At 39.3% G+C, this 17,105-nt stretch overlaps 1 protein-coding gene across 3 annotated transcripts in view; it reads left to right on the top strand.

The window, feature by feature from the left end:
* The window catches only part of PIK3R4 (phosphoinositide-3-kinase regulatory subunit 4), an 81,253-nt gene that overhangs the window by 21,885 nt on the left and 42,263 nt on the right, over positions 1–17,105 (top strand). For all 3 annotated transcript variants that reach the window (XR_010319551.1, XM_064277324.1, XM_064277325.1), the window contains exon 7: positions 2,678–2,851. Coding sequence is in view for 2 of the 3 variants with exons in the window: in XM_064277324.1 (XP_064133394.1) it covers positions 2,678–2,851 (174 nt within the window). In the remaining variant the exon portion in view is untranslated. The remainder of the gene's footprint in view (positions 1–2,677; positions 2,852–17,105) is intronic.

The following is a 17,105-nucleotide window of genomic DNA, read 5'->3' as shown; positions in this document are numbered from 1 at the left end:
GAAATCAATTGATGCATTTTAGATGACCACTTGCTAGTGTTTAAGACCCCAGATGCCACTCTCCACAGTGGGATGCAGAATGTTTTCTTAATAGATTTTATTATGCCAGTTGACTTAGAGAGACACTTGATTTCTTGACTGCTGCTTCCATGGGTGTTGATTGTGGAAATCCTTGACAAATAACTATCATTTCTTGGCAAATACTTTTCTCAGGTTGTTCTTTAGCTTGGTTTTTATTTTTAATGTATTTTTAGCAACTTTTATGTGGTCAATTTATTTGATCTTTGGCTTTGTGATTTTTTTTTTTAAACTTTTGTCCTTGAAGCCTCTTTCTATTCCAGAAGTTAGGTTAATAATCTGTTTTAATGCTTTCTTTTTCACACTTTACTGTACTGTTTAGTTGATCTTTATTTTGGGGTATGTGATTTATAAATTTTTTTTCTTCTTGGAAATGTAGCCAATTTTCTCGACACCATTTAATGAACAATTCGTTTCTTCCCTATTAATTTGAGAAGTTTTCTTTATCTTCTGTTGCATGCATGTCTGTCAGGGTCAGTTTTCTGGGTATCTACTTTATTTCATTGGTTTCTCTATTCTGATATTCATATTACACTCTAATAGCCACATCAGATTTTCATTATTATATATTTATTATCAACTTTAGTGTCTGCTAGGGTAAGTTCCACAGATGTCACTCTTCTTTTCCAAAATATTTTTAGCTATTTTAGTTCTTTGTACACTTCAGTTTATAAAGTTCTTAAATATAATCTGCTGAAATTTTAGATGATTTCTAAAATTATTTTTTTCAATCACGGGAAACGTGCTTTTAAAAATATCTCTTCTTTATGCCAGGTGAAGATTAAATCACTCATGTTATACCCTGATCCCTCTTTCCTTCAGTTTTTGATATGTAGGTTACTGTTTTCAGTACTTCAGTTTTTTGTTTTTGTTATTTTAAATAATTAAATCTATTTCTTATTGATGTACTTCTGATTTGCCACAAGGAAAGTTATGCCCCTCTCCTTCTCTCCAACTCTCTCCTGTATTTTTGGTAATTGAAAAATCAAGTAATTGTTGAAAATCCAACTAGCATTTTCATTTTCATGGTTGGTAATATTTATATACTGTTCTCTTAATAAAGAAACCCTGGTGATGTACTGGTTAAGAACTACATCTGCTAACCAAAAGGTGGTCAGTTCAGACCCACCAGGCGCTCCTTGGAAACTCTGTGGGGCAGCTCTACTCTGTCCTGTAGGGTCCCTGTGAGTCAGAATCGACTTGGTTTTTTGGAATCATAATATCAGTCTTCTGTGCTTTGTGTACATTGATTCTCAAAGTTCAAAAAAATTTACATGATTCTGAATGTACAAATTTTATTGACTAGAGAGCCAAATAGTACATTATATTTCCTTTACCTCCATCCCAAAGCTAGAACCCCTCTACTACTTGATAAGAATGTTTATAGCATCAAGGTGAATTGATTCTCCTTTCCTTCTCTACCAGTTACTGAAAACACAGTACATTTTAGTTTGTTTCATATTTAGACCATGACTTTCTTGAATAATTTTTTTTTTTTTTTTTTTTTGCCATGGAGTTTCAGATTCCTTTGTTTTCCTTTTAGAGAGAGAAGAGATATATGCTTTCTTCACCATATTTGTTGCCGATTTTTAATTTTGTTCTTGATTACATTCTTGAAATTTATTGGCTTTCAATTTTAATTTGGCCTGATTGATTTATAGCTCTTTGCTAGCTATCATCTTGCTGGGTTTTTTTCCCTTGGAATTCCTGGGTTAGATCTACCATTTTCTACATTCTGCTCTTTCTTACTATTTTGCTGGAGTGCATCCCCTCTGCTGGCCTTGCCATGTATTGAAATTACCTATTTTGTTCTCATATTTAATTGACAGTTTGAGTGTAGAATTTCATTCATAACTTTGAAGGGCTTGCCTGTTGTCTCTAACCTCCGTTGCTGCTGAGGATCATCAGATTCCAGTCTGATTCACTTCCCCCATTAAAAATCTAAACCCACTGCCGTGGAATTGATGCTGATTCATAGCGACCCTGTAGGACAGAGTAGAGCTGCCCCGTAAGCTTTCCAAGCTGTAAATCTTTGTGGAGGCAGACTGCCACATCTTTGTCCTGCAGAGCAACTGGTCGGTTCGAACCGCTGACCTTTTGGTTAGCAGCTGAGCACTTAAACACTGCACCACCAGGACTCTTTTTTTCCTTTTTAAAAACCAAACCAAACCCAACCCAACCCAACCCAACCCGTTGCTGTCAAGTCACTTCGACTCATAGCAACCCTATAGGAGGACAGAGTAGAACCGCCCTATAGAGTATCCAGGGATTCAACTGCTGGATTCAGACTGCTGACCTTTTGGTTAGCAGCTGTAGATCTTAACCACTACGCCACCAGGGTTTCCTTTCCTTTTTAGGAGATCTGTATTTTCCTTTCTTAGGATTTTTTCTTAAGATTTTTCTTTTCCTTGGTGTCCTGAAATTTCTTGACGATTTGCTTTGGTGTGGATCTTTTATTGTAGTGTAGGAAGTGTGATGCCCACTCTTCCTTGATCATTGCTCACTTGGTAGGCTTTTTGATTAATTTTATTTTTTTATTTAATGATACTTTCTACTTTCAGGTCTCAAATAATCATGCAGTGTTATTTCTCTTTTCCAGGTGTTGCTGCCTATGTTGGCTGGCAAAGCTCCTCAATTCTCAAACCCCTGCTGCAACAAGGCCTTAGTGATGCCGAGGAATTTGTTATTGTTAAAGCTCTCAATGCCCTTACCTGTATGTGCCAGTTAGGTCTGCTACAAAAACCTCATGTCTATGAATTTGCCAGTGATATTGGTAAGTTTCTCTCTCTCAGACTTACGATGAGAAAATTAGAGCATGAAAGGAGAAGTAACAACGGATAGACCATTGTCAAAGGTCTAGGCAATATAGAGTCAGAATTTCAACTTGTCCTACTGTTGATTGTGTGTGTGTATGTGTGTGTACATGTGTACTTGCACTGAATGTGAGAGGCCCATAGGCAGACTGACAGGATTATTTGGTAAATATTTCATTGTTTTATCTGTGTTTAAATCTTTGTGACCCTTGAAATATGAAGTTTTTAAAGCTGTTGTTTTTTAAATGATGCGGATAAAGACATGACTGCTCTGGAGATTAAACTAATTTTTTGGACACTTGACCACTAGTCAAGCTGAAAATTGGCTGTGGAGGATTATCTATGACATCTGTCATTGCATTGATTGCCAGTTAAGAAATTATAGTATTGAAGTTACTACTGTTAGTAATTTTATAAATCAATGAAAGCCATTAATTCCCTGACCTTAATAACACTTATGTATTTCCCTGAAAGTTTTAGAATTCAGAGTAAGACCAGACAAGTCAATATGGCAAATTCTAAAATTAAGAATATCTGGAACATTTTAGTCTTACTATCTCTTCATCTTAAGATAGGAAGCAATGTAAGATTGCCAGTTGGCTCTGTACTGAAGAAACATAAAACCTTAGAAAATTGTCTTTTTTGTAAAAAAATACCTAATTGCTACTGAATGCTTTGCCAAGGAAAATTAGTAGAAAGCCAGAACTGGTTAAACTTGATCGTAGGTTTTCCTTGAGGCAGTTTGCAGCAGGAAAAGATTCAGTTTTTATTGTTTATTTGATTGTTGAGAAACGAGATGGTGGCTAGTAGATATGTGACATTTATAGAAAATTTTAAGACACAAATGTAGCTGTTTTAAAAAAACAAAAGGGAAATTAAAGCATGCCTATGTAAGTTTCAAGGAGCCCTGGTGACACAGTGGTTAAGTGCTTGTCTGCTAATCGAAAGCTCAGTGGTTTGAATCTACCAGCTGTTCCACGGGAGAAAGATGTGGCAGCCTACTTCTGTAAAGATTTCACCCTTGGAAACTCTGTGGGGCGGTTCTGCTCTGTCTTATGTGGTTGCTAAGAGTTGGAATTGGCTTGATAGCAGTGCGGTTTTTTTTTTTGGTGTATGTAAATTTCTATTTTTTTCAACCCTGTTCGTTTCCTAGGACTGCCATAACAAGTTACCACAAACTGGTTGCTTAAAACAACAGAAATTAATTTTCTAACAGTTTCGAAGGCTGTTATGGTGTTCTTTTGTGCTGTCTGGTCAATTCCGACTCATAGCGACCCTATAAGGACTCTCTGGGACGGAGTTGAATTGCCCCATAGGATTTTATAGGCTGTACTGTTTAACAGGAGCAGGTTGCCAGATCTTTTCTTTCACGGAGTGGCCGGTGGGTTCAAACCACCAACCTTTCTGTTAGCAGCTGAGTGCTTAGCTGTTGCACCATCAGGGCTCTCTTCTGGAGGATAGAAGTATGAAATCTAGGTGTTGGCAGAGCCATGCTCTCTGTGAAGACTCTAGGGGAGAATCTGTCCCATGGCTTTCTCTTAGGTTCTGGTATTGCCAGGAATCCTTGATGTTCCTTGGCTTGTAGACACATTAGTCTCTGCCTCTGTCATCACATGTTGTTCTCCTTGTGTGTCTGTTTCTGTATCTACTTTCTTTCTTTTTTAAAATTGTGCTTCAGGTAAAAGTTTACAGCTCAAATTAATTTGTCATACAAAAATTTATACACATATTGTTATGTGACCGTAGTTGCAGCCCCTATAATGTGACAGCACACTCCCTCTTTCCACCCCGGGTTTCCCATGTCCGTTCAACCAGCTCCTATCCCTTTCTGCCTTCTCATCCCGCCTCTGGACAGGAGCTGCCCATTTAGTCTCCTGTATAAAAAAAAAAAAAAATTTTTTTTTTTTTTTATCTACTTGAAGTAAGAAGCACACTCCTCATGAGTATTATTTTACATTTTATAGTCCAGTCTAATCTCTGTTTGAAGAGTTGGCTTTGGCAGTGATTTTAGTTCTGGGTTAACAGAGCGTCTGGGGGCCTTGTCTGGGGTTCCTCAAGTCTCAGTCAGATCATTAAGCCTGGTCTTTTTACGTGAATTTGAGTTCTGCACCGCGCTGTGCTCCTCCTCCATCAGGGACTCTCTGTTGTGTTCACTGTCAGGGCAGTCGGTGGTGGTAGCCAGGCACTGTCTAGTTCTTCTGGACCCAGGCTGATGGACTCTGGTTTCTGTGGCCCTGTTGTCTCTTGGGCTGATATTTTCCTTGTGTCTTTGGTGTTCTTCATTTTCCTTTGTTCCAGGTAGGTTGAGACCAATTGATACATCTTAGATGGCTGCTTGCAAGCTTTTAAGACCCCATACGCCACTCACCAAAGTTGGATGCAGAACATTTACTTAATAAATTTAGTTATGCCAATTGACCTAGGTGTTCCCTGAATCCATGGTCCCTAGACACCCGCCCCTGCTACTCTGTTCTTTGAAGTGTTTGGTTGCGTTAGGAAACTTCTTAGCTTTTGGTTTCGTCCAGTTGTGCTGACTTCCCCTGTATTGTGTGTTGTCCTTCCCTTTGCCTAAGATAATTCTTGTCTACTGTCTAGTTAGTGAATTCCCCTCTCCCTTCCTCCTCACCTTTGTAACCATCAAAGAATGTTTTCTTCTGTGTTTAAACCTTTTCTTGAGTTCTTATAGTAGCAGTCTCATACAATATTTGTCCTTTTGTGAGTGACTAATTTCACTCAGCATAATGTCTTCCAGATTCATCCATGTTATGAGATGTTTCACAAATTTACCATTGTTCTTTATTGTTGTGTAGTATTTCATTGTGTGACTATACCATAATTTATCCATTCATCTGTTGATGGGCTCCTAGGATGTTTCCATCTTTTTGCTGTTGTGAACAGTGCTGCAATGAACATGGGTGTGCATATATGTATTCATGTGAGGGCTCTAATTTCCCTAGGATATATTCAAGCAATGGGATTACTGGATTTTATGGTACTTCTAGCTTTTTAAGAAAGCACCAAATGGATTTCCAAAGTGGTTGTACCATTTTACATTCCCACCAGCAGTGTCTACACAACCTCTCCGACATTTGTTATTTTGTGTTTATTTGGATTAATGCTAGCCTTGTTGGGGTGAGACGGTATTTCATGGTAGTTTTGATTTGCATCTCTCTAATGGCTAATGATCATGAGCATTTCCTCATATGTCTGTTAGCCGCCTGAATGTGTCTTCTTTGGTGAAGTGCCTGTTCATATCGTTTGCCCATTTTTTAATTGGGTTATTTGTCTTTTTGTGGTTGAAGTTTTGCAGTATCTTGTAGATTTTAGAGTTTAGACCTTGACTGGTTATGTCATAACCCCAAATTTTTTTCCAGTCTGTAGGTTGTCTTTTTACTCTTTTGGTGAAGCCTTTTGATGAGACTAAGTGTTGAATTTTTGGATCTTCCGGTTTTCTAGTTTCTCTTCTGGTATTTGTGCACTGTTAGTTATGTTTTGTATTCTGTTTATGCCATGAATTAGGGCTCCTAGCATTGTCTCTATTTTTTCTTTCATGATTTTTATTGTTTTAGATTTTATATTTAGGTATTTGATCCATTTTGAATTAGTTTTTGTACATTGTGTGAGGTACGGGTCTTGTTTTATTTTTTTGCAGTTGGTTATCCATTTATGCCAGCGCCATTTGTTAAAGAGATGGTCTTTTTCTCCACTTAAGAGACTTTGGGCCTTTGTTAAATATCATCTGCTAATATGTGGATGAATTTATGCCTGGATTCTCAGTTCTGCTCCATTGGTCTAGGTACCTGTTGTTGTACCAGTACCAGCCTGTTTTGACTACTGCGGCGGTATACTAGGTTCTGAAATCAGGTTGTGTGAAGCTTCCCACTTTGTTCTTCTTCTTCAGTAATGCTTTACTTATCTGAGGCCTCTTCCCTTGCCATACAAAGTTACTGATTTGTTCCTCCATCTTGTTAAAAAACGTCATTGCAATTTGGATAGGGATTGTGTTGTATCTGTAGATCGCTTTTGGTAGAATTGACATTTTCACAATGTTGAGTCTTCCTATCCACGAGCAAGGTATGTTTTGGTTTCTTGCAGTAGTGTCTTGTAGTTTTCTTTGTATAGGTCTTTTACATCCCTGGTTAGATTTATTCCTAAGTATTTTACCTTTTGGGGGCTATTATAAATGGTATTGATTTGGTGATTTACTCTTTGAAGTTCTCTCTGTTGGTGTAGAGAAATCCAACTGATTTTTGTATGTTTATCTTATATCCTGGTACTTTGTGGAAATCTATTAGTTCCAGTAGTTTTCTTGTGCATTCTTTGGGATTTTCTGTGTATAAGATCATGTCATCTGCAAATAGAGTTGCTCTTACTTCTTTCTTACCAATTTGGATGCCCTTTATTCTTTTTCTAGCCTAATTGCTCTGGCTAGGACCTCCAGCACAATGTTGAGTAAGAGTGGTGATAAAGGGCACCTTTGCCTGGTTCCTGTTCTCAAGGGGAATGCTTTCAGACTGTCTCCATTTAGAATGATGTTGGCTGTTGTCTTTGTATAACTGCCTTTATACATTTCTGTGTCCCAACGGTTCTGGTAGGATGTGTTTTCAGTTGAGGAAATTCCTTTCTGTTCTATTTCTTTGAGAATTTTTATCATGAATGGGTGTTGGACTTAGTCAAATGCCTTTTTTTGCATCAATTGGTAAGATTGTGTGGTTCTTCCTTATCTTTTATTTATGTGATGGATTACATTGATTGTTTTTCTAGTGGTGAACATACCAGCATACCTGGTATGAATCCCACTTGGTCATGATGAATTATTTTTTGTTAAGTTGTTAAATTCTGTTGTCTAGAATTTTGTTGAGGATTTTTGCATCTATGTTCATGAGGGATATTGGTCTGCAATTTTCTTTTTTTGTGGTGTTTTTTTTTTTTACATGGTTTTGGTATCAGGGTTATGCTGGCTTCATAGAATGATTTTGGGAATTGTCCATCCTTTTCCATGCTCTGAAATATCTTTAGTAGTAGTGGTGTTAACTCTTCTCTGAATGTTTGGTAGAATTCTCTGGTGAAGCTGTCAGGGCCAGGGCTTTTTTTTGTTTGGGAGTTTTTTCATTACCTCTTCAATTTCTTCTTTTGTTATAGGTTTATTTCTTTTTTGTATTAGTTCAGGTAGGTAATGTGTTTCCAAAAATTTGTCTGTTTCTTTTAGGCTTTCAAATTTGTTGAAGTACAGTTTTTCATAGTATTCTATTCTGATTCTTTTAATTTCAGTTGGGTCTCTTGTGACATCACCCGTTCTCATTTCTTATTTGGGTTATTTGCTTCCTCTCCTGTTTTTCTTTTGTCAGTTTGGCCAGTGGTTTTTTCGATTTTGTTGATCTTTTCAAAGAACCAGCTTTTGGTCTTGTTAACTCTTTCAGTTGCTTTTCTATTCTTTATTTCATTTGTTTCTGCCTTTAATTTTTATTATTTCCATTTTTCTGGAGCCCGTGGGCTTCTTTTGCTGCTCTTTTTGTTTGTTCGAGTTGTAGGGTTAATGTACAGATTTTGGCCCTTTCTTCTTTTTAGATGTGTGCATTTATTGATATAAATTGACCTCTGAGCACTGCTTTTGCTGTGTCCCAAAGGTTCTGGTGGGATGTGTTTTCATTCTCATTTGATTTTGTGAATTTCTTTATTCTGTCCTTAATTTCTTCAATAACCCAGTGGTTTTTGACCAAGCTGTTGTTCAGTTTCCATGTATTTGATTTTTTTTCCTTGCTTTTTCTGTTATTGATTTCTACTTTTGTGGCTTTATGGTCAGAAAAAATGGTTTGTAATATTTTGGTCTGTTGGCTTCTGTTAAGGCTTGCTCTGTGGCCTAATATGTGGCCTGTTCTGGAGAATGTTCCATGTGCATTGGAAAAGAAAGTATACTTGGCTGCTGTTGGGTGGAGTGTTCTGTATATGTCTATGAGATCAAATTGGTTGATTGTGGCATTTAGATCTTCAGTGTCTTTATTGAGTTTCTTTCTGGATGTTCAGTCCTTCACCGAAAGTGGTGTGTTGAAGTCTCCTGCTATTATTGTGGAGCTGTCTATTTCTCTTTTCAATGCAGTTAGAGTTTGTTTTATGTATTATATTTATGTCCACCTGGTTTATTGACCCTTTAATCATTAAATAGTGTCCTTCCTTATCCTTTGTGGTGGATTTTGCTTTAAAGTCTATTTTGTCAGAGATTAATATTGCCACTCCTGCTCTTTTTGGGTTGTTGTTTGGCTGATATATTTTTTCCATCCTTTGAGTTTTAGTTTGCGTGTTTGAGTTTGAGTTGTGTCTCTTGTAGGCAGCATATAGACGGATGGTGTTTTTTGTCCATTCTGTCACTGTATATTTCTTTATTGATGCATTTAGTCTGTTTACATTCAGTGTAATTATTGATAAGTATGAGTTTATTGCTGTCATTTTGATGTTTTTTTTTGTGTTGCTGAGTTTCTTTGTTCCACTGAATTTTCTGTGCTTTTAGTAGTTTTTTTAATGTATTTTTCTTTTAATCTTTTTCACTGCTGTTAATTTTGTATTTCCTGAGTCTTTATTGTTTCTTGTTTTTTATTTTGATGTGTAGGATTGTTAGTTGCCCTTGTGGTTACCTTAATATTTACTTTTATTTTTCTAAGTTTAAGCCAATCTTTTACTTCTTGATATTGCCATGACTTCCTCTCCGTATAAAAATTCTGTGACTACATTATTTAGTCCCTTTTTTGTTTTAATGTTGTCATCCTTTACATATTGATGTCTCTGTTTTCCTATTTTCAGTGTTTTAGCTTTGATTTGCTTTTGTGAGTTCCCTATTTAGGTTGACATTTCGTTGTTTTGCCCTGTGTTCTAGTCTTGGGTTGTTATCTGATGTTACTGATTTTCTAACCAGAGAACTCCCTTTAGTATTCCTTGTAATTTTGGTTTGGCTTTTACAAATCCCCTTAACTTCTGTTTATCTGGAAATGCCCAAATTTTGTCATCATATTTGAGAGATAGTTTTGGTGGATATATAATTCTTGGCTGGCAGTTTTTTTCCTTCAAGGCTTTATATATGTTATCCTATTGCCTTCTTGCCTGCATGGTTTCTGCTGAGTACTCCAAGCTTAGTCTTACTGACTCTCCTTTGTAGGTGACTTATTTCTTTGTAGCTGCTCTTAAAATTATATCTTTGGTTTTGGCAAGTTGGATTATAAAATGTCTCGGTGACTTTCTTTTGGTATCTACCCTGTGTGTGGTTCAATCAGCTTCTTGGAAAGATATCTTCTCATCTTTCACAATATCAAGGAAGTTTTCTGCCAACAAATCTTTAATAATTCCCTTTATTTTCTGTTATCCCACCCTGCCCCCCTCCCCCCTAGTTCTGGTACTGCAGTCACTTGTAGATTATTCCTTTTGATAAAGTCCCACGTAATTCTTATGGTATTGTTATATTTTTAATTTTTTATATGATTTTTCCTCAAATAAATTGGTGTCAAGTGCTTTATCTTCAGTTGCACTAATTTTGACTTCCATTGCCTTAGTTCTACTCCTATGACTTTCTGTTGTTGTCTGATTCTGAAATTTTATTGTTAATCTTTTGGATTTCTGTTTGCTGTCTCTCTGTGGATTCTTGTAGCCTATTAAATTTGTCATTATTCTCTTGTATAGCCTTCTTTAGTTCCTCTGTTGCGTTGCTGTGTGTTCCTTGGCTTAGTATGTGTTTTGCCTGATCTCTTGAAGAGTTGTATATATTAATCTTTTGAGTTCTATGTCCAGTGACTCCAAGACTTTATCTTCCTCTGGGAGGCTTCTTGATTCTTTGTTTTGGTTACTTGCTGAACCCATCATCGTCTTCATCTTTACATGATTTGATATTGATTATTGTCTCTGAGCCATCAGTAAGTTATTATATGTATTTTATGTTTGTTTACTCTATGCTAGCTTCTTGTTTTGTTTTGATATGCCTAAATAGGCTGGTCATGTGAGCTGCTTTGATCATTGGCATCTTTGAAGCTCTCACATCCTGTCACCAGGTGGTTAGAGCTGTTACTGGGTATGCGAGCCCTGGAGTCCATTTGCTTTTCTTGTGTGGATTTAGCTGAGGTGTCCAGGTCGTCGGTCACTGAGTGTGTGGTGCAGGTTCTCACTTACAGTCCTAGGTGGGTAGGGCTACGTAGGGGTGATTGGAGTAAGCACAGGTATCTGGCTGCAGTAGGGGGTTATGTGCTGAGCAAGGTAGGGGGCTGATGGCTGCCCCTGGATGCCTGGGTTGAAGGTGTGTCTGTGTTTCCTAGAGCGCATAGCAGGGTGGGTTTTGCAGCTGGACTTTGGGCATCCAGTGCTATTGACAGTGAGGACTGGGAGGCACCACTTATTCTTGGACCCTTGTTGTGGGTGGCTAGGTGGAGTGGGTGGAGCCACCAGTCCTCAGGGCCCTGATATGGGTAGGTGAGGACCCTGCTTAATGGGCTGAGCAGTGTCAAATATCACGAATCTACCAAGCCCCCTTAGCTGTTGCAGCTGAAAATAGGCTCCAGATATGTACTGTGTTGTACTGTGCTAATGAGGGCCTACACTGTTGACATGGGTCCACACAGGTCTAGGCAGGGGCGAAAGGCATTTAAAGTCTGTGGACTTCTTATGCCTGTACCTAGGTAAAGGGGCTGTGTGTGCCCTGAGTTCCTGGATTAGGGGAGCTGGCAGATTATTTTTTCCTGTTAATTTGTTCCCTCTCCAAAGCTGGGAGAATGGCTCAGGGTGCAAGACGGGTTCTACTTGCGGCCCAGGGGGTGCAGCAGTCGCTGAAGCTGGTCCGGTACTGGAGCAGAGTGGGGAGCGGATGTGTAAATAGGACAGAGGTACTTCCCAGGGGGCGAAGGATTTTTTTGATCCTGCGGGGTAGGTTAGACACTTGCATTTAACTTTTGCAGATTTAGCACCACTTCTCTCTGGTTCTGGAGGCTTGAGCAGACTCTCTGCTGCTTGGTTTCTTCCAATGTGGAAAACTCATCCCGAATGCTACTGCTTGCCTCAGCCTGTGCATGCCGGCCGATCCAGCCTGTGGAGTGCCAGCCAGGTCAGGTCTGGCAAATGGTCACTGCTTCTAAACTGTCTCTCCCTCCTGCTGCCACTCACTTCGACTCCTCAACTTTATCTTTGATTTTCAGGGCTCCGAGATTGTCATATATAATGGATTCACTTGTTTTTTTCGGGTCTTTGTTGTAAGAGGGACCACAGGAAGCATCTGACTGCTCTGCCATCTTGCCCCTCACCCCCGCCATCTTGGGCCTGCCTCTCCTTTTCTTATAAAGATACCAGTCATATTGGATTACAGCCCACCCTAATATGGTGTGACCTGATCTTAACTTGATTACATCTGCAAAGACCCTATTTTCAAATAAGGTCAAATTCACAGATACTGTGGGGTTAGGGCTTCAATATAACTTATTTGGTGGGGGGACACAGTTCAACATTCTCACATTCTAATATCTTGATTTTGACTTTGATCCTCCTCATTTTAATGACTATCTTCTGTATATAAATATGAACTCCTGTAATTGTAATACATTTCTTCTCTTGCCTAGTTATTTGGAAATTATTTTTCAGATTAAATATAGCTTATAATTAACATTTTATTTATTTCAAAAATGTTTAGGCAGTATTTAAACAAAAATCGTCATAGCTTTTACCCTTCCCCTTAAATTTTGCTGAGATTTTTCTGGGCCCAGTTATTTCTAGGCATTGAACACAAGATGAACATATGGGATACTCATGTATCTTTAGTGTCAAAATAAATTATTTTCTTTAGGTACAGAATAAACCTCATGTGGTACGATTTCTTTCATGGGGAAGTCTCTTAGATCCAGACCTGAACTTGATACCAGCTATGCAAATAAAAGCCTTGCTAAGAAAAATCAAGTTGACATTTTGAACTATCTAAAAGAAAAATAGTTTTTAGGAATTTTAAAACACTTGTTAAATGACAAGCTGTATATGTATCTTTTTGTTCTGTCTTTAAACTGCAAGTAGTCAGTCTGTTATAGTGACACTTAAAGGGAACGGTGGTGGTAGTGGTGGTGGCGCCATCTATCATGATTCCCTTGCTAGTCCATTTTATATGTGTATTTCTTTAGATGAAGATTTATAGAAAACATTGGTTTCTCATTAAACGATTAATACACATATTGTTTTGTTGCATGGGTTGCCAACCCAGCAACTTGTCAACATTCTCTCCACCTTGACCTTGGGTTCCCCATTTCCATTCATCCAGCTTCCCTGTCCTTTCCTGCCTTCTCGTCCTTGCTCTTGGGCTGGTGTGCCAATTTAGTCTCGTATATATGTTGAGCTACGTGTATTGTTTGTTTTATGGGCCTGTCTAATCATTGACTGAAGGGTGAACCTCAGGCGTGACTTCAGTACTCAGTGAAAAAGGTGTCTGGGGGCCATACTCCCAGGGTTTCTCCAGTCTGTGTCAGATCATTCAGTCTGGTCTTTTTTTTTTTTAAATTGTACTTTAGATGAAGGTTTGTAGGGAAAACTAGCTAACTAGCTTCTCATTAAACAATAGGCATATTATTTTGTGACATTGGTTGCCAACCCCATGACATGTCAACGCTCTCCCCTTCTCAACCTTCGGTTCCCCATTACCAGCTTTCCTGTCTTCTCCTGCTTTCTTGTCCTTGCCCCTGGGCTGGTGTGCCCGTTTAGTCTAGTTTTATTTTATGGGCCTGTCTAATCTTTGGCTGAAGGATGAACCTCAAGAAAGACTTCATTACTAAGGTAAAAGGATTTCCAGGTGCCATACTCTCGGGGTTTCCCCAGTCTTTGTCAGACCAGTAAGTCTACTCTTTTTCTTTTCTTTGAGTTAGAATTTTGTTCTACGTTTTTCTCCAGCTCTCTAGGACCCTTTCTTGTGATCCCTGTCAGAGCAGTTGGTGGTGGTAGCTGGGTACCATCTAGTTGTGCTGGACTCGGTCTGGTGGAGGCTGTGGTAGATGTGGTCCATTAGTCCTTTAGACTAATATTTCCCTTGTGTCTTTGGTTTTCTTCATTCTCCCTTGCTCCAGTCGGGGTGGGACCAGTGGAGTATCTTAGATGGCTGCTCACAAGCGTTTAAGACCCTAGACGCTACTCACCAAAGTAGGATGTAGGAGGTTTTCTTTATAAACTATGTTATGCCAATTGAGCTAGATGTCCTCCGAGACCATGGTCCCCAGCCCTCAACCTAGTAATTCGGTCCCTCAGGGATTTTGGATATGTCTATGAAGCTTCCATGACCTTGCCTTGGTCAAGTTGTGCTGACTTCCCCAGTGTTGTGTACTGTCTTACCCTTGATGTTGTTGGTTCTCTAACCAAAGGACTCTAGTAATTCTAGAAAGTTTGGTTTGGTTTTTACATATTCCCTTAATTTCTGTTTATCTGGAAATGTCCTAATTTCGCCGTCATATTTGAGCAAGAGTTTTGCAGGATATATTATTCTCATTTGGCTATTTTTTTCTATCAAGGTTTTATATATATCATCCCATTGCTCTCTTGTCTGCATGGATTCTGCTGAGTAATCAGAGTTTAGTCTTATTGCTTTTCCTTTATGTGACTTTTTGTTCTTCTCAAGCTATTCTCAGGATTCTTTCTTTGTCTTTGGTTATGGCTAATGTGATTATGATATGTCCTGGTGCCTTGGTTTTCAGGTCTGTCTTGTATGGGGTTCCTTCAGCTTCTTGGATGGTCAGCTTTTCATATTTCGTGATATTAGGGAAGTTTTCTGTTAGTAAATCTTCAACAATCCTGTGTTTTCCATTTTCTCCCCCTCTTCTGGAACTCTGATCACACGCAGATTATTGCTTTTGGTTGTATCCCACATCATTCTCAGGTTTTCTTCATTTTCCTCAAAGTGATATCCAAGGATTTGTCTTCAATTTTGCTGATTCTGTTTTCTGTTGTTTCCGATTTGCACAGTCTGTCTCTGAAGTCTGTTGTTTATCTTTTAGATTTCTAATTGCTGTATTTATATGATTTCTAATTGTTTGTTTTTTTGTGACATTTCGTTCCTGTATTATTTTCCTGAATTCTTCCATTGCTTTGTCTGTGTTTTCCCTGATTTTGTCTATTTTTTCCTTATTTTTGTCTGTGTTTTCCTTCACCTCTTTCTTAATCTCTTGGAAAAACCAAAAAACCAAACCCGTTGCCGGCGAGTCGATTCCCACTTGTAGCAACCCTATAGGACAGAGTAGAACTGCCCTATAGTGTTTCCAAGGAGTGCCTGGTGGATTTGAACTGCTAACCTTTAGGTTAGCAGCCGTAGCACTTAACCACTATTCCATCAGGGTTTCCTTGGAGAGGGCTGAATATTAGACTTTAGAATTCTCTATCAGGTAGCCCCATGCCTCTTCCTTCACTGGAGGGACTTCTGGTGTTTTATTTTGGTCACTTTCTTGAACCACCCTGTCCTGTTTTTTTTTTTTAAATATGTTTTGATCTTGTCTACTGTCTCTGGGACATTCAGAATTATTTTCTTCGCTTATTGATTACAGACTTGTTTGCTTTGTTCTGTTCTTTGTTTGGTTATGTCTAGGCAGGTGGGCTGGGCATGCTTTGTTGTTTGCTTGTTTGTGGGCACGATACTTCTCACCACCTTGTCCAAGTGGGCAGAACCAGTTGCTCAGCTATGGTGCAGCAGGGCAGGTCCAGTGGGCGGCGGGGGCGGGGGGATGGGGTGGATCATCGGCAGCAAGAGCTGGGGTCAACAGGGCAAGGGTGGGGGTCTAAGCCGTTGCTGCTCAGGGCACAGTGCTCAGTGCAGATAGGAGGGAAGGGGAGGATGTTATGTGCGGAAGTATGTGGGTGAACGAAAGAAGAGAGAGAAACGGAAGGTGAAAAAGGAGAAAATAAAAAAAGAAGGAAAAAAGAAAAAATGAAAGAAAAAAGAAAATGAAGGAAAAAAGATAAAAAAAAAGTAAATAAAATGGCAGCACAGTAGGGTTTGGCAGGTAGTGGTGAGACAGACCTGGAGAGGCCGTGTGCTGGTGGCCCTCTAGCCAAGCGATGCAGCTTGGCCTGTTGAAAAGGGTTGTGGGTGGCACACGGGGCTAGGCTGGTGAGGGAAAGGAGAGAAGTTAAAGGGAGAAGAAACAAACAAACCAAGAAAACAAAAACAACCCTAAAAAAAATAAATGGGATGCTGAGGGAGCTGGCCTTTAGGGGCAGGGTGGAATTGGGATGACAGCCAGCTGATGTCTCTCAATGCTCAGCGCATCATGGCCCATCAGGAATGGGCGGAGACAGCACAGGGCCTATATATACACATATATATACATACGTACATATATACATATATATATACATGTGTATATATATATATATATATATATGACACTGAGGGAACCAGCCTGTGGGGGTGGTGCAGACCCAGGAGGCGGTGTGCCAGAGATGCAGCACAGCCTGTCACACGGGGCTAGGTGGGTGAGAGAAAGGAAAGGAAGGAAGGAAGGGATAGAGAAAGAACAAACAACAACAGAAAAGAAAATAAAACAAAAAGGTGGCGTTGAAGGAGCTGGTTGGTGACAGCAGTTCATGCCTGGGATGGTCATGTGCCACTGAGTCTCTAGCTGAGTGGAAAGGAAGGAAGGGAGAGAGAAGAAACAAAAAAAGTTAATAACAAGAGCAAAAAAAAAAAAAAAGTCCTGAAGGAGCCAGCTGGTGGGGGCAGTGAGCTCGTCTCTCTGGCCACGTGACTGTGGCTGGCTGAAAAGCAGTGGAGGCCACGTAGAGGGAAGAAGGATGGGATAACGTGTATCACTGGTTACTGAGTGCTCTGTGTCCTGTTGGGAGCTCTGTGAAGTTGCCTTCCTGTGTACTTCTGTGTGCATTCCTTGGTGGCTGTAGTCCAAGATGGCAAATCCGTGCCGCATTAGCTGGTAGGGGGCCTCCACTCTGTTCTCTGTCAGTTTCTTATTCCATTCGATGCTTGATCAAGCTCTTTATCCCTTCATTTGATGCGTAGTGTTCCAGGATTGACATTTGTATGTTTTACTTAGTTTTTCGGGTCTTTGTTGCAGAGGGGACGGCATGATGCTTCTGTTGGTAGTGCCATGTTGCTGTAAAACTATACTCTTGCCATTTTCCCCTGTCTTTGTCCCCAGATAATTGGAATATGTTTGATGGAGAAAAGATCGAGTATACTGTTTTACAATAAAAGAAATTCTCTTGATTCAGTTTTCT

This window comes from Loxodonta africana, chromosome 27 (genome assembly GCF_030014295.1).
Source record: "Loxodonta africana isolate mLoxAfr1 chromosome 27, mLoxAfr1.hap2, whole genome shotgun sequence".
In the NCBI taxonomy this organism is placed as follows: Eukaryota; Metazoa; Chordata; class Mammalia; order Proboscidea; family Elephantidae; genus Loxodonta; species Loxodonta africana.
Note: the sequence above shows the minus strand (reverse complement) of the source record. Positions and strands in the feature narration are given on the sequence as shown.